General features: G+C 41.5%; 1 protein-coding gene across 5 annotated transcripts in view; it reads right to left on the reverse strand.

The window, feature by feature from the left end:
* CTTNBP2 (cortactin binding protein 2) overlaps nucleotides 1-23,129 on the reverse strand; it is a 147,615-nt gene that overhangs the window by 25,744 nt on the left and 98,742 nt on the right. For all 5 annotated transcript variants that reach the window (XM_049641720.1, XM_049641721.1, XM_049641723.1 and 2 more), the window contains 6 exons: nucleotides 19,223-19,340; nucleotides 14,329-14,604; nucleotides 12,091-12,186; nucleotides 10,757-10,836; nucleotides 1,778-1,864; nucleotides 1,603-1,702 (listed from right to left, as the gene is read on the reverse strand). In XM_049641720.1, coding sequence (XP_049497677.1) covers nucleotides 1,603-1,702; nucleotides 1,778-1,864; nucleotides 10,757-10,836; nucleotides 12,091-12,186; nucleotides 14,329-14,604; nucleotides 19,223-19,340 — 757 coding nt within the window. The remainder of the gene's footprint in view (nucleotides 1-1,602; nucleotides 1,703-1,777; nucleotides 1,865-10,756; nucleotides 10,837-12,090; nucleotides 12,187-14,328; nucleotides 14,605-19,222; nucleotides 19,341-23,129) is intronic.

The following is a 23,129-nucleotide window of genomic DNA, read 5'->3' on the forward strand; positions in this document are numbered from 1 at the left end:
TTTTTTTTTTTTTTTTTTTTTTTTTTTTTAGCTCTCTAAGCTTAGAGCAGAGAGAATTCAGTCTGTACTTGCTATCTGCCCTGACAGAGTGAGAACAAAATATTTTAGCTTCTTACTTTGAGATGAAACAAGACTGAAAATTGGAAAAAATGTAGTGGGCTTTTGTTATAGGACTAAGTGGGGGAAATAGAAATTTTGGCACAGGAGAGTTTGTAAGGAGCAGTGGCTGGCAGTGATTAAGGGCAGGCTCAGTAACGGTTTCAGTCCTGCTTGCCTGTGTCCTAGCTGTGGCTTGTTCGGGCAAGGTACTCAAACCTCCTGTTTCAAATGTTTTCATGTTTTTAAATCAGGGTATTTAGAATAGGGCCGACCAGAGTCAGAGCTTAATAAAAGCTAGTGATTATTAGTAACAGCAGCAGAGAAAACAGCTTTCTGCAGCCAATTTTCACTAGTTTCTGATCAAAGACTGACCTCATGCGCTATAGTAACATTCAGATTCTAGTGGGATTTTCCTGTCCTTAAAATGCGCTTCTAGGTCTGTGGGATCTCAGTTCTTCCCCAAACCTGCCTCTTAACTTTATTTCTTGACTTAAAAGCTGCTGTTATTTCCTTCTTCCTAAGGTTGACCTAGTCCTTGATCACGGGCTCCAAAGGTGAGACAGACACACTTAAAAGATTTGAATTTGCATTTCAACTCATCCACCACTGATCTTGCAACTGTCTCCCCTCCCCCCCACCCCACCCCCACCAAGTCCCTGCACCCTCTCCCCAGGGGTCTCTGTGGCTTTGAGCCTTTGAAGACTAGAGTCTGGTCCATTTCAGTTTCATGTCAGAGTTGCTAGCCATGCTGTGCTCTGCAGGGTATGCTAACGCTACCTGTGATCAAGCTTTGTGTGTTACACTCTGGAGCCTGAGACAGAAAGTTCATGAAAAAGTTATATTAATAAACATGTTTAATCCTGGTTCTGCCACTCTGTACTTGTGGCAAGATACCAAACCTCTTCCGTGCCAGTTTCTTCATGTTTGAAACAGATTAAGTTACTTACTGGCACAGGGCTGTTGTAGAGACTAAATGAATTAATTACTGTGTGTAGTATGTTTAGCAAAATGCCAGTCAATGACATGCCGAGGGTTAGGTGGAGAAAGCAGTTTACCTCAGGTGCTTCAATACGGGTGCTTTGGTTGTAGAGAACTTATGAATAATACTAAAAATCTATCTACTTTTTATCATCACCATACAATTCTAAACAGCATCAGTGGCACAATACTTAGTCCTGCTAGGATGGACGGCTCCCAACACCTCCTCCCTTAGTATACCTCTGGTGCCAGTTACATAGAATGCTCACAACGGATAATGATTTACAAACAAAAGATGGGGGGGGGGGGGGGCGGAGAAGAAAATGTGGGATAAGTAATCAATGCAATGCCAGATGCACAAAAATAAATTCTTTTGCAAGTGTTCCTTTTCATCCCATAGCTGTTGGATAATCGAGAAGTCAACTTAAATTTACCCCCAAGAAAGAAAGCTTATTTCCTTTTAACAGCATCACTGAAGATCATGCCCTTCGGTTACCACAACTCAGTCTGCTGGAAGGGTCTTACCACTATTGATGAACAGGTCTATTAGCTGTTCCTTGGAGAAACCAGCATCCACTTCGGCTCTCACTATTTCACAGGTGAATCCTGCAGCCATTTGTCTGTGCTGTGAGAAGAAACGAGCAATTAGTTCCTGCTTTCAAGGAAAAGGGTGGGGGGGATAGGTGTAATGGGTACTTACCTTCATGCAGAGTGCAAGCTGATGTGCTATGTAGTCTTGCAAACTTCCTTCGGGGCCGTGGAAGATGACATTATGGTACTGCTCGACCTATTAACAAACCAAGAAGAAATCTTCAGTGAAAATGCTAAGAAGAGAAAAAAAAAAAAAAGTGGTACCCAAGCAGGAAATTTTCTGATTGTCCTCAGCTTTTGAAAATATTAAAAATATTTTCAGGATTAACTGCATGCACTGGGCACTTGAAGTCTTTCACTTTAATTAAGTGAAATACTGGCTAATTTAGTATTTATTTACTACACTGAGTAAAAGAGCTGACACTTTATTAAAAAGCATACTCTTTTTTCCCTGTAATTTTTATTGTTTAATGTTTATGTATTTTTGAGAGAGAGACAGAGTGTGAGCAGAGAAAGGGCACAGAAAGAGGGAGACACAGAATCTGAAGCAGGCTCCAGGTTCTGAGCTGTCATCAAAGAGCCTGACGTGGGGCTCAAACTCACGAACTGCGAGATCATAACCTGAGCCGAAGCCAGAAGCTTAACAGGCTGAGCCACCCAGGCTCCCCTCTTCCCTGTAATTTCTACAATGAGGTTCAGTAGGTAAGCTAGGAACACAGTGCCTAGTGTATTTTGTCCCTTGCAAATGTTTTGTAATGTTTCATTATTATCTCTTACACATGCTCCTTAGTTTGAATTTTCCCAGTGCTTATTTTACTTTTTAGGGGTATGTAAAACAGCAATGAATTCCACTAAAGAAATTCTGGAAAATACAAAGAAACATAAAGCAGCAGACTACAAACCACTGATAGTGTGAGCACTGAAAAGCAACCACTCTAAGTTATGTTTCTTTGCATAGTTGATATGTGTATGCATATTTGTGTATTTTGTAAGAGGAAACGTAGAAGTGTAATCTTTTTATGGCTGTCATACTTAGGAGACTCTCTTTGTGCTGGCATCTTACATAAAAGACATCTTCATGACTCTAAGATTATTAGATCAACTCCTGATCTAGATTTTTCCATTCTGGAACTCGGGTGTTTCAAAGAAACCTGGGTAGAGATTGACCAATTTTTCTCTGTAAAAGAGAAAATCTCCTGCCTGGATGCCTACAGGATTTTTTAAAACCTTTTTCCTCACATGTGAGGATACCTCGCCTGAGAACACGTGGGGATGTAGCACACACTGGGATGGAAAGCCAGTGGCCATTTACACGGGACAAGGGCAGTGACGTCTGGAGTGAGATGTGGAGAGGAGTCATCCCTTCCACCTCGGTCACCCCTAGGACTGAGCTCTCACTCCCCTAGTCTCCATTTGGGAGCAGCTTTCTTCCTGGAAAGACCTCACAGAAAAGGATCTGTATAGGTGAAGTGGCAAACTTAATGAATATGGTTGATGTAGCTCATGTGTCAAGACTGAGTCACCCAGACTTGGAGAAATGTTAAACCTGAAACGGTCCGTTCATGGTTGCCTTATTGTGCTCTGATAAGTTTGTCCTTTTAAAGACACAGGGGAAGGCCATATCTTTGAGGGTGGCTAGGGTAGGCCTGGTAAAACAAAATATGCCACTGGTCCATCACTACAAGAAAGAGGCAGACTTGGGGATATGAAAGGAAGGCTTGAGGGAAAGCTGTTAGCATGGAAGGAAGAAGGACTCCTTCCTTGCCTGGGGCCTTTAGGATTTGCGCTTTTGGCCTCCAAAGAGACCAAACCATGCTTGGAGTAACTCTTGGAAAGTGGAGGAAAACAGGGCTTGACCACTGGGTGTCAGACCATGAGCTTAGAAAGGAATGTGGTCCTTTAAGGGGACCACTAATGAGGGACTAGGGACTGGGTTTTAGGCTCTGAAAGACAACATGTTTGGTAGCCACCAGTGATTTTCTCTGAATCCAGATATTATTCCTCTATTGTTAAGCCTTCAATAAAAAAAGGAGCAGATGGATGCACATTGGGGCTAGGGCAGCATCAGGGAGAATGATATACTTGAGAGAAACAGGACAATGGCCACAGTTGCCCAAGGAACACCAGCATCCGGAAGCCACAGCATGAACACAGCCGTAGCTGGCCAGGGCTGTTCTCTATGGTGCTGGGGGTCTGTGACACGAACAATAGTAGAAGGGCCAGCAAGGACCAAGACCGGGACAGGGACTCCCCCAGAGACATAAGAGAATATCCTAGAAAATTCAAATAAGATTCTGCTTCTAGGCAGTGAGGGTATGGATGCTCATTAAGGAATTATTGTTAAAGAATAATCTGTTCTCATTTGTACCTAAGATATGGGGAAGTGGGATGTACTTAAAATTGCAAAAAGTTACCCAGATTTGTCTGGTTGTGACCTCTTTTCCATCCATCTTAAATGGAACATGGTAAGTTCTTCCAATATACATAGTCAGACCTATTTTTGGCTTAGAAGATTTTTCTTCCATTATGTTTCTGGTAATTTCTCCTCTTCTAATTCTCTTTTATTTGGAAGGAAAACTAATAATGCTTAAGCTCCCTCTCTGTCCTCTGCAAGTGCATCTGTCCCCCTAGCTCATCATTATCCTAACTCTTGTCTTTTGCTTCTACTTTGGGGAGAGCTCCTCAAGTTAGTCTTCACGACACTGAAAAGAATGTTCACCGTCTCCCTCCCGCTCTGAACCGTCTCAGGTACAAGTTTAATGATGCTACTGCACTTTTAGTTGCTCTCAGAGTTCCTTACCTCACCCAGGTCCTTGCCAACGCTTTTGCTTTTAATCTTAGCCTTCTCTCTACCCTGGCTTTCTTGCCCTGCTTTCAGTCGATCTTTTACTCTCCAGAGAATGATAATCTTCTCAATTTTTCATTTTTTCTCATAATTTCTAAGGTGTGTCATTTTGAGTTCTCACAATAACTCTGTTCTGTTCTGCAGGGTTCTTCCCCAGGTAAAATGTTAGCTTGTTATTAGTACTTTTTTTCGTTCTGTGAAACCACAGGAAGAATCTGCAGTAAAGCAGGATGTGTGGACCATCACTGGCTTCACTTGCTTTCGACTTAATTGTTCAGCTGACTCCCGTCTTAGGTCATCCGCTGGACGGTGGGCTGCTGCCTCTGCTTGTGGCTTTGGGATCCGGCAATAGCTGCAGAGGGCTGGACCTGGGCTGTCCACCAGGGCAGACAAATGTGTGAACTAAAGGAAGCAGGACGCTCCAACATCCATCCTGCTGAGGGTGCTTATATAATATGCTCCCCAGATAAAGCAGCCTCACCAATGCCTGCCCACCAACTTCCTGCTCAGGTATTTCTAGCTTTAATCTCTGAATGGATGTGGAAGGACGCATCTTGATAGGAGGTGGAGGAGGATGGCACTACCAAAAGCAGAGACTGCGGTAAGGACATACACCCAATTTCCTAACTGGTATCAAGTTTGCTTTTTTGAATCATTAGTAAGATGGTCATAGGAAATAATGAAGTGTTTTCCTACCTCATTTCAGGTAGGCCTCAAATCAGTGGGTTTAACACTCTCTTATCCCTAAAGGTACGGGAAAATTCTTCCAGATTCTTGCCCAAGGGAGACCTCAGTTCTATTTTCCTCTGTTTTTGTGAAGTTTTATCACTTTTCATAAGCACTTTAGTGGGAAATTGTGTTGGGTACCACAAGACAGGTCCAATTTTAAACCCGAAGTCTTGCACTCTCCAAATTAATCCCAAACTGCCATGCTACTTCTCGGGTAGAACTTCTTTCACAAGGAATGGATTGTTTCATACCAGTGAAACAGGATACAGATTTTCAAGATTTACTGAGTATTCTACCCCTGAGATTTTCAACAAGGATTGCTATTTAATCTTGTCTCACTTCTGAAAACAAGAGTGCTCTATTCATTACAGCCATCTGTCAAACTGCCTACACTGTCTTAAGATTGATTTCGAAATCACCTAACAGCAAGAAACCCGATTTCATAGATACGCTGTCTTCAATTTCAACAACTCATTTGTTCTCGGATTGTAGGTTCTTATAAAATACAGACAGGAAATATTCTGTTTAAAATTTTCATTGAAAAGGCCATTCACTAGCAGCAAGCATTCTGTCTTCACATAGTCTAATATGCTTTCTGGAATAAGGTAAAATAGAAATAAATAAATGCAAAAACAAATGTACAGACTTCCAGATCATTCATACATTCTTTTGTTTGTTTAAACTTTATTAGATTTTATTTTGAGAGACAGAGCACAAGTAGGGGAGGAGCAGAGAGACGGGGGGAGAGAGAATTCCAGGCAGGCTCTGCAGTGTCAGTGCAAAGCCTGACTTGGGGGCTTGGAATTATGAACTCTGATATCATGACCTGAGCTGAAGTCAGCCACTTACCCAACTGAGCCATCCAGGCGCCCCTCATTCATACGTTCTGTGCATGCATTCCATAGGTTTTTCCTCATTTCAGATATTACCAATTTTTTTGTTAATGGTATTTGTTCTATCTCATTAAAGGATGTGCTGGTTACCATTTCAGATCTGAACAACAAAAAATTACCAGGAGCCTGTTGCTGTACTGCAAACATGTGAAGCTATGCCAAGAAAACACATTTATCTGCTCTAGCTAAAAATGACATTTCTCCCAACAGCAGGATCTGAGGTGTTATCAATACACATGCTTCATGCCTCCAGCAGAGGGCTCTACAGATAGATAAGTAGACAGGCAGGCAGACAAGACAGTGGGGGGAGGAAGGTAAACATTTTAATTGTTTCGATAGGATATCTCTATCCTCTTTGAGAAAAATCAAACTTCTTAAAGGTGAATTAGAGTCCCCAGAATTACCCCTAAGTGTGTGTTGACAGTGGAATATTTTTGCTTATTAGTAAAGGGACACTGGCCTTTATCACAATTGGTACCAATCCCCTTTATTCTTGTGTCTTCACAGCTTATTCAGGAAGCTCTTATCACATGTCAATTAGTGCTTTGTGACGCAAATGAATTCTGGATTAAATGGAAACAATGACCTCAACAAAGGCCCATCCATCCATTGATTGTTTTCCCCTGCCCTCCAGGCTGTTTTTCTGCGGAATGGAGTTCACCAGAGGAGCTGCTGTCCAGAGGAACAGGGTCTATGTGGCGCCTGTGATGTTTTCCGACTTGTGGCATTATTTGAAAGCAATAAACTCAGCCTCCATTTGGAGTTTCACTTGTCAGAGTCTAAGGGAAAGTTTCTACCATCTAGAGATGGTTTTAGGCCAGGTTGGGCTGAGATGCTGAACTCAAAAAAGAATAAAAAAGGTTTTTACTGAGCCAATAAAGCTGAGATGGCTCTAGCCATGTCATGGCTTTGTAGCTAGGTGTTTCATTCTGACCTCTTCTGACACTGATTTTAAAGAATTTATGTAGGACTTTAAAGCCACAAACAACACAACTACTGTCAACCTATTCATATAAAATCCCCCCAAACAGTACTGGTGCATCCAGCATCCATCCGGGCTACAAAAAAGCTGGAGCCCATGATAGAGCAAAAGGGTTTTTAGCCATATGCTGAGGTCCCTCTTTATAGAATAGATATAAAAGAGAAATGAGAATTCAAGAGAAATTACAGTTCACGGAGAGAAATATACCATAGGTTTTTAAAAATTAGCTTACTGAAACTTTAAAAGCCAAGATCAGACTTGGTTATTAAATTCAAATAAAGCTAGGCCCCCATATAGGAACACAAACATAATACTTTGGGAATTGTAGCTATTAAAAAAAAAAAACAAAAAACAAAACACCCATAAGCTATAACTTTGGAGCTAACTGCTCCCTTGTCACCCAGCCTCTAGCACTTATAAACTCTTCCTGCTCCAGACCTCCTCTGGGTCAACACTTGCCCTGCTGCCCAGGATCTTCTTCCACTTTTGCCGTGATGGCCAAAGGATTCGCGGGTGTTGGAGCCCCTCTTCCTCATACAGGGGAACTGCCTTCCTCCTTCTGCTAGGCCCTTACCCACATTTACTCCTCCATGCCCTGAAAGAGATTAGGCTAGAAGTGGCCACCTGCTAACAGCGTTAATCAAGATTTGTGGCCTCAGATACATAACTGCCATTGCTCACAACATCATTTTTATGAGAACAGAGCAAATTTATTCTGGGAACATAGGAAGAGAAGGTAGAATTTCCTAGTTGTGATTCTTGATGGTTAGCATGGCACATATTGGAGTAGATGGCTAACAGGCAGTGGAATCTCAAGAATTATGTGCTAGGGGATTCAGAGTCCTGCCTTTTCTTAATGGTTATTTATTTGTTTTGAGAAACAGAAAGAGTGCGAGCAGGGGAGGGGCAGAGGGAAAGAGAACGAAGGAGAAAGAGAAACGCAAGCAGGCTCCACACTTGGCAACAGAGCCCTATGTGGGGCTTGATCCCAGGACCTGAGCCTAAATCAAGAGCCGGACACTTAACTGACTGAGCTACCCAGGCGCCCCCAGAATCCTATATTTTAAAGTCATGCTCAGATTAGGATGATCTATTTAAGTATTTTTCTAATATAATAATTATTTATAATCACTGAAGTATTATAATACAAGATTGCAAACAAGTTAATAAAAATTGCAAAGGGCTAAGTAAAGTCTGTTAATATACAAAGTTCAACTATTATAATAAATTATTAGTGATTCAAAACTCAATCAAGTCAAATGTTTCCTTATTAACTCTTAGAATGGAGATTTAAGATCTGTATTATTTTAAATATTCAATGAAAGTATTTAAAAATAACACCATTTATTTTTTTATTTTTATTATTATTTTTTTAATGTTTATTTATTTTTGAGAGAGACAGAGACAGAGTGTGAACAGGGGAGGGGCAGAGAGAGGGAGACACAGAATGCAAAACAGGCTCCAGGCTCTGAGCTATCAGCCCAGAGCCTGATGCAGGGGTCGAACTCACAAGCCATGAGATCATGACCTGAGCCAAAGTTGGATGCCTAACTGACTGAGCCACCCAGGTGCCCCCCAAATAACACCATTTAAAAAACAAAAAGAAACGGGGCACCTGGGTAGCTCAGTCGGTTGAATGTCTGACTCTTGTTGATTTCCACTCAGATATCATGGTTGTGAGACTGGGCTCCACACTGGGCAAGGAGCCTGCCCGAGAATCTCTGTCCTCCACCCTGAGTGCACATGCTCTGACACTCTCTCAAGAAAAAAAAACCCAAACTAAAAAAAACGAAACACTCATAAATTGAGAATAGAACTAACAACTAGTTAGTCTCTGGTTTGTTGGGCATTGGTAGCTAAACCATGGCTTAGGCGTTCGGAGGCAAACATACAAATGTACTTGGGATGTTCTGTATATAATGTGCTAGCCGGCATTTCACTTGACAGACCTGCTCAGCCAAGGCTCCTGTGCAGCTGTAATCTGCTGTTATCACCCTTCTGTTCATTTTGTCATCTGGGTGAATGAAAAGCCCTGAGCAGAAAGTTGCCTGGTGCAGAGAAGCTGAGGAGGCAGAAGGGAGAGAAGCGGTTCTACACGCTCATTTTACTGGGCGCCCAGGCTCACATTCCTGAAAACCAACTGGTCACTCAACAACAGCTTTAACTCACACAAAGGAGGAAGGCAGCCCGCCCTCCCACTTGTGTGTCGCCCCCAGGCTTACTCTGAAGCGGCAGGGAGGAACACATAACAAAGAAAACAAGTTACAGTCTCAACGTTACAGGACACCATCTCTTCTAAACTAGAAAGCTTTTTAATGTTTTGGTGCTACTGTGGCTATTTTACAAAGGTCATTCCCAACTTTGGGTTTAGCCAGATCAACAGAATGGTTTGGAATTTGCACTTCTCTTCAGGGGGAACAAAGACATCAATTCATAGTTAATGGAAACAATTTTTGTAAAGGGCCCCTGGCAAACTCATTCATTTTTTAAAAAAGGTTTTCCAAATTAAGGCAGCAGACAAAATGAACGTTTGTTTAAAGTTTTACACCTTCAATATTAGTTTTAGATGGATCTCACAGAGACCCAAGAGTGCACAAACTTAGCTTAATCACTCACTAGCCACGTGGCCTTGAGCACATTATTTCCCTTCTCTGCTTCAGTTTCCTTATCTATAAAGTGGATGATGCTATCTACCTCACAGGGATGCTCTGAGGAATAAATAAGACATGTATGTGCCTTTAGCATATTGCCTGGCATGTAATAAGTACTGGACAAAGGTAAAACATTACATTTGTTCACCATTTGTCTAGAATTTGCTACTTTCTCTTGATAATCATATTCTTGTTCCCTTTAATAACAGAATTAGTTTTCCCTGGGTGCATGGTTGCCCAGAAAGCGACCACATATCCCAGCTAGGTGAACGTGTGTCCACATGCTGGTCAGTGGTTGTGGGTGGAAACAATATGTGCAACGCCCCAGAAAGGAAGGGGCTTGCCCTCCAGGCTCTCCTCCCTCAGGCTAGAACCTGAGGGTGGGAGTGGTGACCCTCTTTGACCAAACCCACATCAACAATACCCCAGGTCACAGTGGCCTACTGAGAGAGAGAGCCAAGCTGCTGACACATCTGCAGGGGTCGGGTCACCCCGCCCCATTTCCCCCTACTGGCTCTCTCATCTGCTGGGATTTCTACATTTGAGAAAAATAAACTTCTATGCTGTTCAAGCTACAGTTTTTTGGTTTCTGTTAAAATGGCCAAATCAATACTTTTAACTGATTCTAGCATATATAACTTAGTTCTAAATTATAAAGTTTATAGCAAAGAATCTTGATATTTATAGCCATTCTCTTTCATATTGATGATCAGTTACTTGATGTCAAGTCCAAGTTGGGGAAAGACAACCCTCTCCTGCTCCAGTCACAACACTTCACAGGTGACAGGTGGGAACAGCTGGATGACTGTGATAGAAATCCAGAACTAAGTGACCAGCAGGCTTCTAGGGAAGGGGCTGTTGGGGAAGATCATGGGGTTGGGGCACAGGGTGAGTGGGGCTCCCACTCCTACAGACATGGAAATGGGCCACCCAATACTCCAGGGTCAGGGATGGGAGCCTAAGACTCCCCTTGGCAGCATCCACCTACCAGCCTGAGGTAGTTCTGTAGCATCTGAAGAGGGATCATTGACGCATAAGTCACACTACTGAGGCAGCCTTCTTGGGGACCTGTAAGAAAGCGACACACAGAAGCAAAATTGGTTCTTCCTTATTAAACGTAAATGATCAAGACACAACAAAACTTCTCATAAAAGATACAGTAATGTTTGTTGACTTACGTAGCCAGAGCTAACATTTGACCAAGAGGTACCTTTTGTCTCACCACCGTGAAAATATTTCAACACCCTGAACTGGCCAGTAAACCACCGCTGCTCCCCAGACGTCTCCAGCTGCCCTTCCTTCCCCTGGGAAGCCCACCCATCTCTCCCTGTCCATCACAGCCAGGGCCTTCAGATTCCAGCTGGAATACTACCGCTAGTATCTGCTCCGATCCCTGGATTCAATTTTATTATTTATAAACAAGTGTTATCAGAGATAATCCCAACCCTCTGAAAGTTCTAGCCTGGGACAGCATTCGTGCACAGTTCTGGGGGTTACCCTTTATGTTCTTTCCCAAACTCTATCTCCCTCACTTGCCTCCCAAGTTCTGCTACTCTCTCAATACACTGCTTGAGCCTGAAGGAATTTTCTGGGATAACCTCATACTTTTTTTTTTTTTTCCCTAACTTCAGTAAGTAGTTCAAACAATAGAATACAACTTTTATTAGTTGAACTTGTAAAGAATCCATTCCCAAATATGGGAAATACATGATAAAATCCCTTTTAGAGTTAAGGGCTGAGAAATGGAGTATTCCTGTAACACTTACTAGCTATGTAACCCTAGACAAGAAACTCAATCTTTCTAAGCCTTAATTTCCTTGTACGTAAAATGAGGGTAAACAGAAATACTTACCTCAATGGGTTGTTATATGGATTAAGTGAATTTATACTTGTAATGTGCTATAAATGATAGGGCCTTCCACATAGTAGGTGTTCACTAAACATTACCCGTACCATTATAATAATCGTATTCATCATACACTGGACTTGACAGTAACAGAAGGCATTTCTTTTAACATGGTCTCTTGTCACTCTCTCAGTACATTAAGTTTAGCTTCTGGTTTGTTCCTAATGAGAGAGGTGATCAGAATCGCAGCAATCAATGGTCAGGACGGATATCTCCACAGGTGTCAGAAACAAGGCTTTTGATTTTTCCTCTTCTTAGTGAGACTTTTCAAAAAACATCTAATTACTTAATAGAGGGGGTCACACATGCATTGCTGGAGAACACAGGACAGAAACATGCAGATTTAAGACCCAGCACCACGACACATCATGAAGCCAACACTCTGTCAACAGCACCTCAGTGTGGACTACTCTTACCTGATAAAAGCACAGTGACTCGCTCTGCTTTATTCTTCTTCATAAAGTCCCACGGGGACTGGGTGAAGCTCTGACCTGCTGACCACGGCACATTTCCTAAGTTCAAGAAAACGAAATAAAATGTCAAAGAAGCTTCAAAGTAATTTTTCTTCTAAGGGACAATATACAATCTCCTGTGGAATCCAGGGTTTAGACTGTCAAAAGCACACACAGAACATGTAAAGCATCACATAGGGGTTAACTCCCTAATACAATGTCTGTTAAAGGTTAAAAGGCAAGCCTTCAAAGAAGAGGCTTCTCCAAAGCTGTTTTTAGGACTAAGAGAGAAATCTGGAGAGCAAAAATATACTAAATATTTCTAAGGTTAAGTTTTTAGGAACAAAGCTGATGATAACTTTCCATGGTTCTTCCAGTGCCTGCTTCACAAAGTCTAAGCACTTTGAATGAGGTGAAGTAACTAACAGGTCCTTTATGATCCGCTCCCTTTCCAACAAATTTTTAGATTCCAGAAAACACAGGTTACTTCAGGGGCTCAGTATAAAGGAAGCCTTCTCACAGTCTGGGCCCTCTGCTCACGCCTGCTCAGAAAGGGTGCCACTTCCTTGGTGTCTACTCTAGGGACGGATTAGTAGGAAGTACTTGTTCCATCCCTTCCCATCCACAGATCTTAAATTCTTAAATATTCCCACCACACACACACTCCCCACCTGTGACTCACTGCTTATCTGTTGGCCTGGGTCCCTTTAATCTAGTTAGGTGATATAGTAAAGTCACTTATATACATACATTAATAAATAATGTCATGGTTGCCCGTTATCAAGTGGATACAATTAGGCACTAAACTAAGCCCTTTACCCACAGAAGCCAATGATCTTTACATCTGAAATGCTACTAGGTGCCCTACACAAATATGAACACTGGCACCATCAGGCCTTAGCATCCACTGCTCACAGAGGTAAATCTCTCTGATGGTGGTAAATATCCATTTGCATACGCTTGTTTCCAGATCAGCTGGATGAAGGCTGATGATGCAGTGTCATTTTCTTCTGAACAAGTCTGTGCTGATTTCATTTATTAGACTCTTGGGCACAACCACACCTTGGATAACAGTTTGTTGTGTGGGCAAAATGTGTTCCTGAGAATCATTTATGACATATTATCTTAATGTAATTATTTAACTATACAATAATTCTTCTGTAAGAATTGTAATTATATTAATGATCTTGCCAAAGATCAATAAAATTAAATTGTCATGAATTATCAGCCTTAAAAACTAGTAAAATACATTTTTGGGAAGTGATTTAGCATCTATAAATTAACAGAATAAAACCCTTTCTTCTATAATAAGCTGATATATTAAAAGCATGGTGAAACTCACCATTTCCTCAACCCTGATTATTCTTATGCAACAAGTGCTGTTGAAAATATGCAGGCTTTCCTATCACACAGACTGGGATTTGAATCTTATCTGCTTTGCTCCTTTGCTGTGTGACCTCAGGCCTACGAGGTGACCTCACCTTGTAACTAGTTATTTGTAGAATGAGTCTGTTGTAAGGACCTGTTGAGGTGCTGTGTATAAAGGGTCCAGCACAGTTCTGAAATAATGGCAGGTTCCCCAAAGATGTTAGTTCTCCTGGTTCAAGAGGAAACAAACTAACCAGAGACATTTATAGAGCACTTACTATGCTCACCAGAAAGTAAATCTTACAAGTTCTTCGGAGTCTGTTTCATAGTGCCTATCAAACAGAAACAAGCAGCTATCACCCTCACTCATCCCATGTGGGAGCTCTGATCAGATCTTCAATGAATAGGGCTTCTTCCAACTCTAGACTTCACTAGGACTCCTGTCCTGGAAGTAAGGTGTTCATGTAGTACGAGCCCTGGCCCAGCCCAGGTACAAATCTGGAGCTGTGTTCAGAACCTGTGCACCAGCAAGCAGCTACAGAGTGGTTTGTTTCTTGCATTTATCAAAACAGCAAGTGGAATCACAAACCTCATCAAGGGCTTTCTTGTTCTTTACTCTCTGAGTATTATCTGAGGTATGAAAGCATTTTTTATACTAACAGGCAACATTATGTAATGGCCGCATTGTGAATAATCAAGTTTTTTAGCACCAGCAGCTGCCACAAGTGAGCTCTCATTGTATTTAATCAGTGAACCAAGTATCAGATAATGGAGCTCATAAACATAAATAAACCCAGAAATTTAACTTTCTCTCCATCACAGGATTGCTGATACCTAGCATGATGGATCGTACACTGCTTGTCCCGAGGCCAGTGCTGGAGTCAGTGGTGTTATTAAATGTCACATCTTCCAGACTCCACCATCCATCAGATGAGATTGCTTGGAAATGATTTGTCAGAGCTTGACTCACTGCTTTTGAAAAATCATCCCATGATGTCTGTTTGCGGATATTTAAAGCACATATTGTGTTTTCGCATTCAAAGTCATCGGAACCATAGCTGCCTGGTTCAATCTCACCCACTGAAATCCTTAAGGGTACTTTAAGAGCATCTGTTGGAAGAATAAAAGAATTAAGGGGAAAAATCTTGATAGGAAAAAGCAGCAAAACGTATATAAAACAAGCAGGTATGAACATTTTAAAAACAAAGCAAAGGGCAGCTCTCATGTTTCTTTAGATACTATCAACCGAATGTTCTCCTACTGGAGTAAACTGGTCTCCCAAACTCTTCACAGCTTCTTTGGAACCATGTTGCTTGAAATATTTGTCTTTCCTTGTATCTTTGGCCTTTTGTACTTCATTGACTCTTCCCTTCAGCAAGACTCTCAAGTTCTTAAAAAAAAAATCTGAGAAAATGAGAGCCCTCTCTTGACCCTAAATTCTCTATATTGCCCTTTCTCCTCACCTACATTGATAACATCACAAATAAGGCAGGTTCCAGTTGTAGAAGTCACTGTGCTTAGGATAGTGGCTTTGGACTCCTACAGACCTTGGTCTAAGCCTCTGGGTCAGCCTCCTACTAGCCCTGTGTACTTGGTAAACTGATGTCTCTATACCCTAATTCCTTCTACAAAATGTTAGGAATGTGCTATTAAATTATTATGAAGACTCAGTGAACACATGTTTGAAATGAATTTAACACACTAACGGTTATGTGGTAAATACTGGTGAGTATTTAGTAAATAGTAAACAGTGCAGTCGAAGCTTTTTAAGTGATCTTTCCAATCTCTGTGACACCAACTGACTGAGGCCCCACCGAGCTATGCAGCACCCCATGCACTCCACTTCTCACGAACTGAATTACGCGCTCACCAAGAGTCACTTGTGTTTATTCCCTAGTCTTTTATAAAGTGTCGAACTCATTACTGTAATTACTAAATTAAATATTCCATAAACTGATGAAATGACTTACTCTTCCTATAAAATTGAAGTTGAACACTTTACAGACACTGAACAAATGAGGTGCTAAAAAAAAAAAAGTTGGGGCACCTGGGTGGCTCAGTCGGTTAAGTGTCCGACTTCGGCTCAGGTCATAATCTCAAGGTTTGTGGGTTCGAGCCCCGCATCGGGCTCTGTGCTGACAGCTCAGAGCCTGGAGCCTGTTTCAGATTCTGTGTCTCCCTCTCTCTCTGCTCCTCCCCCATTCCTGCTCTGTCTCCCTCTGTCTCAAAAATAAGCAAACATTTAAAAAAATAAAATAAAAAAAAAAGTCACCTAAGGAGGTATGGATTAGACAACTACATAAAGCTAGAAAAGATTATCTTTGGGGTGCCTGGGTGGCTCTTGGTTTCACGTCAGGTCATGATCTCACAGTTCATGAGTTTGAGCCCCCATCGGGCTCTGAACAGTGCAGAGCCTGCCTGGGATTCTCTCTCTCTCCCTCGCTCTCTGCCCCTCTTACTCACTTTTGCTCTCTCAAACTAAATAAATAAACTAAAAAAAAAAGAAAGAAAAAAATGATCTTACTTAAATTTTTTTAAAAGTTTATTTATTTTGGGTAGAGATTGGGCAGGGGAGGAGCAGAGAGAGAGAGGAAGAGAGAGAGAATCCCAAGCAGGCTCTGCACTGTCAGTGCAGAGTCCCATGAGGGGCTCAAACTCATGAATCGCACGCAAGATCATAACCTGAGTAGAAAGGAAGAGTTGGACACTTAACCAACTGACCACCCAGGTGCCCTGAAAAAAAAGATCTTAAGTCCTCAAACACTAGAAATCACAGATGAAGCATAAATGTGTGGTTTGTTCAAATAAGAATATGGGCAATTTCTATTAGCAAAACCATAGTAAAGTAAAAACCTTTACCTAAAAATTGATGGAAGAAATCTCTGTATGTTAAAGTTAACACAAAATGTTTAAAATGTATATTTTTAGGATTCCCTTCTTCAACTGGCTTTTTCTATTAACCAACTACTAGATTAGTTTATTTTCCAATTATCAACAATTCTCGGGGTACCTATCAGTTGATTGAGTGTCCAGTTCTTGGTTTCGGCTCAGGTCACAGTTTGAGAGTTTGAGCCCTGCACTGGGCTCTGTGCTGACTGTATGTATGGAGCCTGCTTGGGATTCTGTCTCCCTCTCTCTGCCCCTCCTCCACTTGCTCTCTACCTCTCTCCCAAAATAATGTTAATAAATTTAATACGTTAAAATAAATGTTAAAAAATTTAATTATCAGTTCTCATCAATAGCATATGACACAACTGATCTCTCCCTGTTCTCTGATATGCTCCTGCAAGATTCCCTCATGCCTCCCTGGTCACTCTTTTATGTTGTTCCTTTGCTGGTCCCTTCACATTTTCCATTTTCTTTTTTTTTTTTTTTTTAAATTTTTCTTAACGTTTATTTATTTTTGAGACAGAGAGAGACAGAGCATGAACGGGGGAGGGTCAGAGAGAGGGAGACACAGAATCTGAAACAGGCTCCAGGCTCTGAGCTGTCAGCACAGAGCCCGATGCGGGGCTCGAACTCACGGACCGTGAGATCATGACCTGAGCCGAAGTCGGACGCTTAACCGACTGAGCCACCCAGGCGCCCCCACATTTTCCATTTTCTTAATGATAGAGTGTTGCAAGGCTCCTTTCTCTTACTTTTTCTGTCTGTGTTCACTTCCTTAGTGATCTCATCCAGTCCCATGACTTTAAATATCATCTATGAACTGCTGACTCTCAGATTTATGTATCCAGCTCATACTCATCTCTGGGATTCCTGCTGACTTGGCATCTCGACACAGATATCCTAACAGACATCTCCAATTCATAATTCCAAAACGGAACTCCTGATCTTCAATAGCAAAATCTGCTTCACCCACAGCTTTCCCGCCCCACCCCCACTTTGACAGGTGATGGCCACTCCATCGTGCCAACTATTCAGGCTGAATACCTTGGGGTTACCCACAAATCCCTTCTCGCTCTCTCATACTGCAGGTTCAGTCCATCAGGAAGTTCCACTGGCTCTGCCTTCAGCTGTATCCAGAACCCAACCACTCTCCACCACCTCATCTGCGACAATCCTGGATTGAGCCGTCACTGTCCTCTCTCACTGGAAGACGACGCCAAGGGCCTACCACGTCTCCCTGCCTCTGCCTGTGACTTCCTACGTCTACTCTCAACAAAGCAGCCACAGATACTATGGAAATGTACATCAGATCCCATCACTCCGAAGCTCGAGCACTGAGACGGTTACCTTACAATGACCTACAAATTTCAGACAGATCAGACCTCCACCCCCATCCCTTCTTGTAACTTCTCTCTCCTCGCTCATTCAAAACCAGCACTCTGCCCTCCTCACAGTTCCTCAGACATAGCAGGTATGCTCCTGCTTGAGGACCTCTGTCCACGTGATGATGTTCTCCCTGGAAATCTCTTACCTGAGGTATCGACATCGTTGCTCTGCTCACCCCCTTCAAGTGTTTGCTTCAATGTCTCACAAGGGGGCTCTTCTGACCATTATTTTAAAAACTGAAACCCAGGGGCTCCTGAGTGGCTGACACTTAGTTTCAGCTCAGGTCATAATTTCATGGTTTCATGGGTTCAAGCCCCACATCAGGCTCTGTGCTGGTAGTGTGGAGCCTGCTTCGGATTTTCTCTCTCCCTGCCCCTCCCCAACTCACACACTCTCTCAAAATAAATAAATAAACTTAAAAAAAAACAACAACACACAAAACCCAAGCTGAAACCCATCCTCATATGCCCAATCCTCCCTTAGTCTTTTCCGTAGCACATATCCCTGTCTCACATACCATACAATGAATTACTACTTGTGTTTATTGTTCATTTTCTGTCTCAATGTCAGAATGTAAGGTAAAAACAAATTATTGATACAGTTAGCTGATTGGATGGATTGAGTGATAATCTCCATATAAGAAGTCATAATATTTTGTACAATCTGAAACTCCATATTCCATAAACCCACATGTGAACCTTTCAGAACATGTCCTGAGGAGTATACATTCTTAGAGCTGGAAGAGACCCAAAAGATCATCCATTACCTTCACAGACAGGTAGGCAACCAGGGGTTGAGAGATAACCAACTTGCCTACATTCATCTGATCAGCTGATGGCAAAGTACCCAGCCATGACTCTTCATACCCTATTAGTCTCATGTCTTAGAGACACAATCTAAGTCAGAAGAGCAATAATTATTTAAATACTGTCCAAGGTCATTAAAATACAATGAGGATCTAGCATTATTCTATTTAAGATTTTTTAAAATGTTTTTTATTAACTTTGAGAGACAGAGAGAGTGAGTGAGCAGGAGCAGGGGAGGGCCGGGGTGGGGGGGAGAGAGTGGGGAAGGGAGAGAGGGGGAGAAAGGGAGGGAGGGAGAGAGAGGGGGAGAGAGGGAGGGTGGGAGGGAGAGAGAGAGAATGAATTCCAAGCAGGTTCACACTGTTAGAGCAGAGCCCAATGTGGGGCTCAAACTCACAAACCATGAGATCATGACCTGAGCTGAAACCAAGAGCTGGAGGCTTAACTGACTGAACCACACAGGTGCCCCAAATATCTAGCATTATTTTAATAGCAACTAATTCTGTAAAAAGCCATTCTACATGGAAAAAAATAATTACCACATTTATAACCAATAAAACGTTTTTGTAGTTACTAGGGTTCAAAGAAGGCTGCAGAGGTGCCAGCAGTGTGGGTGAAGAAGGCACCAAGCTGCAAATGGCACTCACTCAGATTCTCCAGCAGATGCTTGCAGTCATCAGTGGCGACATCGTGCGCAGTCCGATGGCACTTATCTTTTCTTTCTGGCTCAAGCCCTCCATGCATACACAAGATTTCCAGGCAGTTCTAGAAAGGCAAGAGCTCTATTACATCATGTCCAAATGAATAAACTCAAACGAAAATCCAAGGGAAAAGTCATTTGCCTGTAACGAGCAAATCAGAAATTCTCTGCCAGACATCGTATTTCAATTCCAGCAATCCAAATACACATATTAATCTACACACTGGCTCAAAATGGAAAGCAAAGAGTGTGCTTCATTCAAATGTGAATCACAGGACCAAAACACTGCTCCACAGAACAGCCTCTTAGGTTTCAAGAGAAAAAGAACAGATTACTAATCATTCATGCTGCAGAATGAAATTAAGAAAGAAATTGGCTTCAGCAGACAGTATCCTTTTATGGTAATTTGGCAATATAAAGCCAAGACTTTGCTATAGGTGGGTGCTCCATGCTGTATTCTAGGCAATGAACTGTTTCCCTAGTCATGTAAGTGCAGGGTTCCCATTGTAACAACTCTTGTCTCACGGTCCTCACAAGCACATTTATAACTGAGATCTTACACTCTTATTTTTTTATATGAAAAATATGAACACCATGTTGATTGAGTTTTTAGAAAAACATTCCCAATATATTGAAGTTATGTGCTCTCTTTTTCAGCTCTTTCTTCTATGTTGCTTCAGGAAATCCCCATCAAAAAGTATCAGTAACCTATGAACTGAAAACTCTTAGTTCTCCAAAATTTTTCAAAACAAAGTAAAGACAATATATGTACAAACATTTTCAAGTAAGTAACTGCACAGCAAGAAATAACATCAGGATATTTATTAAGGACCTCTGTTATATCAACTTTTACTACTTGGTGATTTGTTTACTTATTTCCCACCAGAATAAGCACAGAACTGAATAGAACAGAAACCATAAAAGGAAACAAACAACCAAATAAGCAATATCCTTCTCATCTCTCCCCTGCAAACACGCGTTCGCGCGCGCGCACACACGCACGCTTTGGGCTGATTTCACTTCTGACAACAGTAAACCAGGTAGTCTGAAAGTCTACTGATTTTGCTGTAAAACATCATTTTTCTATTTTATAAAACACAAAACACAATTTTCCCTTCCTTTATGTAAATATTTTTATTGGCATACACTATCCTCATAGAAAAGTACACAAGCTTGAAGAAGTATCACAAAATGAACATAACTATGTAAGGAGCACTCTGGAAGCCTTCTGTATGTTTCATCTAAATCATTAGCCCCACCCTTCTCTCCCTCCGGTAACTCCTAGGATGATTTCTAATATCAGAGACTGGTTTATCCAGTTTATAAACTTAATATAATTGGAATCATACTGCAGTTTCACTTTTATATTTGGCTTTTCATTCAACATAATGTCTATAAAATTCATCCATATGCTGGGACTAAGCATAGTTTATCCTTCTTTTAAAAAATTACTGTGGGATATATGAACGTACCACAATTTACTTGTTAATGGACATCTGGGCTCCACTATGGACATTCTAGTACACATCCTTTGATAGACATATGTACACATTTCTGTTGGATCTATGTACATAGTTAGACTGTTGGGGCACAGGATATGCATATGTTGCTCTAGGTCAGTATATACTGCAAAGAGCTTTTAATAAGTGGCTATACTAAACTCCACTCCCACCACGAGTATGTGTGAGTTCCCGGTGCTTCATATTGCCCCCCAAACACACTTTATATATGAATTCATAAAGAAGTACAGAAAATCCCCTAAAGGTCAAAAAGAGAGAGAGAGAGACAGAGAGAGAGAGAGAGAGAGAGGAAACTAAACCACAAATTAAGTGAAATTTGAATAGGAAGCCAGTGTTGGTCTGAGGGCAAAGCTAATGTGGGCAATCTTTCAGATGCTGGGGAGATGGGAGAGTAGGTCTTTGGACCTCTAAAATGGAGGAGTTGAACCAGAGGTATGCCTGCAAAGGGAGTGGACAAGAACATTGGTTTCTCATTGCCCCTGCTTAGGTTGGAGGGATCTCGTCTAAAAATTGTAATCGAAGTCTGTTTTTCATAGGTGGGTCTGGGGTTCAAGTTCAAAAACTCCCTAAGACAAGAAATGAGCTCAAAACAAAGTCAAATATATAAACAACAGTTCTTATCAAACTGTTATGACTAATTTGTATAATACCAGCAATGCATCTGATAGTAAATGAGAAATTCAGAAATGTTGATTTAGAAATTAATTTTAATGAGAAATTAAGTAGGATGCAATCTGAGCACTAATCTTTGTGAATTCCCAGATAAGAGATAAAAATGATACATTTATTATGCAAGTTAGTACTTGCAACAAAAGCAGGTAAGAGTCAAAACAGACCTGGATCCTAATTCTGCCAATATAAATGATTTTATCTATGCTTTTGCTAAATCATTTAACATTTTTCTGTTTCAGTTTCCTTATCTTTATTTAAATGTCTAGATTTCATATAGCTGTTATGTGACTTAATGGAAAAGATGCATAAAAAGCTCACATTCTTGGCATGCACTAAGCTCTCAATATTTATTAGCTGCTGTTATTATTATAATCAATGTAATAATCACCAGTTAGAAATATTCAATTAAATGTGAGGAATTACAGCACATCAACAAATGTCACTGATATCAATATAATTCTAGGTGATGCTACTTCAAATTATAAAGGGAAATAATAAAGGATTCAACCAAAATTCCTTTTTTTGTTAGTTAATTTATTTTTTGAGAGAGAGAGGGAGCAGGGGAGGGGCAGAGAGAGAGGGAGAGAGAATCTCAATCAGGCTCCACACTGTCAGCACAGAACCTGATGTGGGACTCAAACTCACGAACTATGAGATCATGACCTGAGCCTAAATCAAGAGTCAGATGTTAACCAGCTGAGCCACCCAGGCTCTCCTCAACCAAACTCTTGAAGATTCTTTTACCTCAGACCTTCAAAGTGGGTTGTATATAGTTTTTATTCTACTCAGGTAGGTCGGTGGGCAAGAATATAAGCAGTGACTTTCCCTATGAGGAAGATGTCGGTCCCCATGAGGATAGCAGGAGATGCATATCCAAACCCATTACAAGTGTGAATTCTATGCCATGCTGGCTCCATGGGGAACACGAAGAGGTTGAAAGCCTCCACCCAAATGACACTTTACAAGCACCACCACAGCAATTACTTGAGTGCATAGTAAGTTCCAGGCACAGTTCCAACACTTCGCAAGTATCTAGTGCTCACTAATCCCCACAACTTTAAGGAAGAGGAACTAAGCACTCTACCAGGTGCTCTGTTAGAATTGAGGGTGGGAACTATGAGTAAGGTAACAGTTCTGCTTCTCATGGAGGACCACAGAGTGTAATACAGTCATGGGGAGAATGGCACTGAGGTGATGTCCCAAGTTGTACTATGTGGAAAAGGAGGGAAAAGTGGAGAAAGGAATCTAAGCTCTCTCCGTGATGGACACCATTTGTGAAGAGGATAAATGCTATGATGCCAGTCACTGCTACTGGAAAGTAGCAGAGGGAGTCCCAGGGGCCTAAACCAGGCAAGAGGTTCTACCCAAGTGATGCTGAGCAAGAGATCTGGATGAATGGATTTAAGCTAAAGTTCTACTCATTATGATAGAGATACATCTGTTACAAAAGAGACTTTAAAAAGCAGTGGTTTAAGCTTAATCTTTCCACTCACATCCCACTTGCCAGAACATAGGTAGGTGGACTCATTACCTGCAATGGAGGCTGGAGAATGTGGTCTTTATTTTGGGTGGTCATGGGTCCAGAACTCTGCAGGATCATCATAGGGGAAGGGGAAAGGTGATGTTGAGGGTCAATGACCCATCTCTGTCATGATCCTTGAA

Source organism: Panthera uncia, chromosome A2 (assembly GCF_023721935.1).
Source record: "Panthera uncia isolate 11264 chromosome A2, Puncia_PCG_1.0, whole genome shotgun sequence".
In the NCBI taxonomy this organism is placed as follows: Eukaryota; Metazoa; Chordata; class Mammalia; order Carnivora; family Felidae; genus Panthera; species Panthera uncia.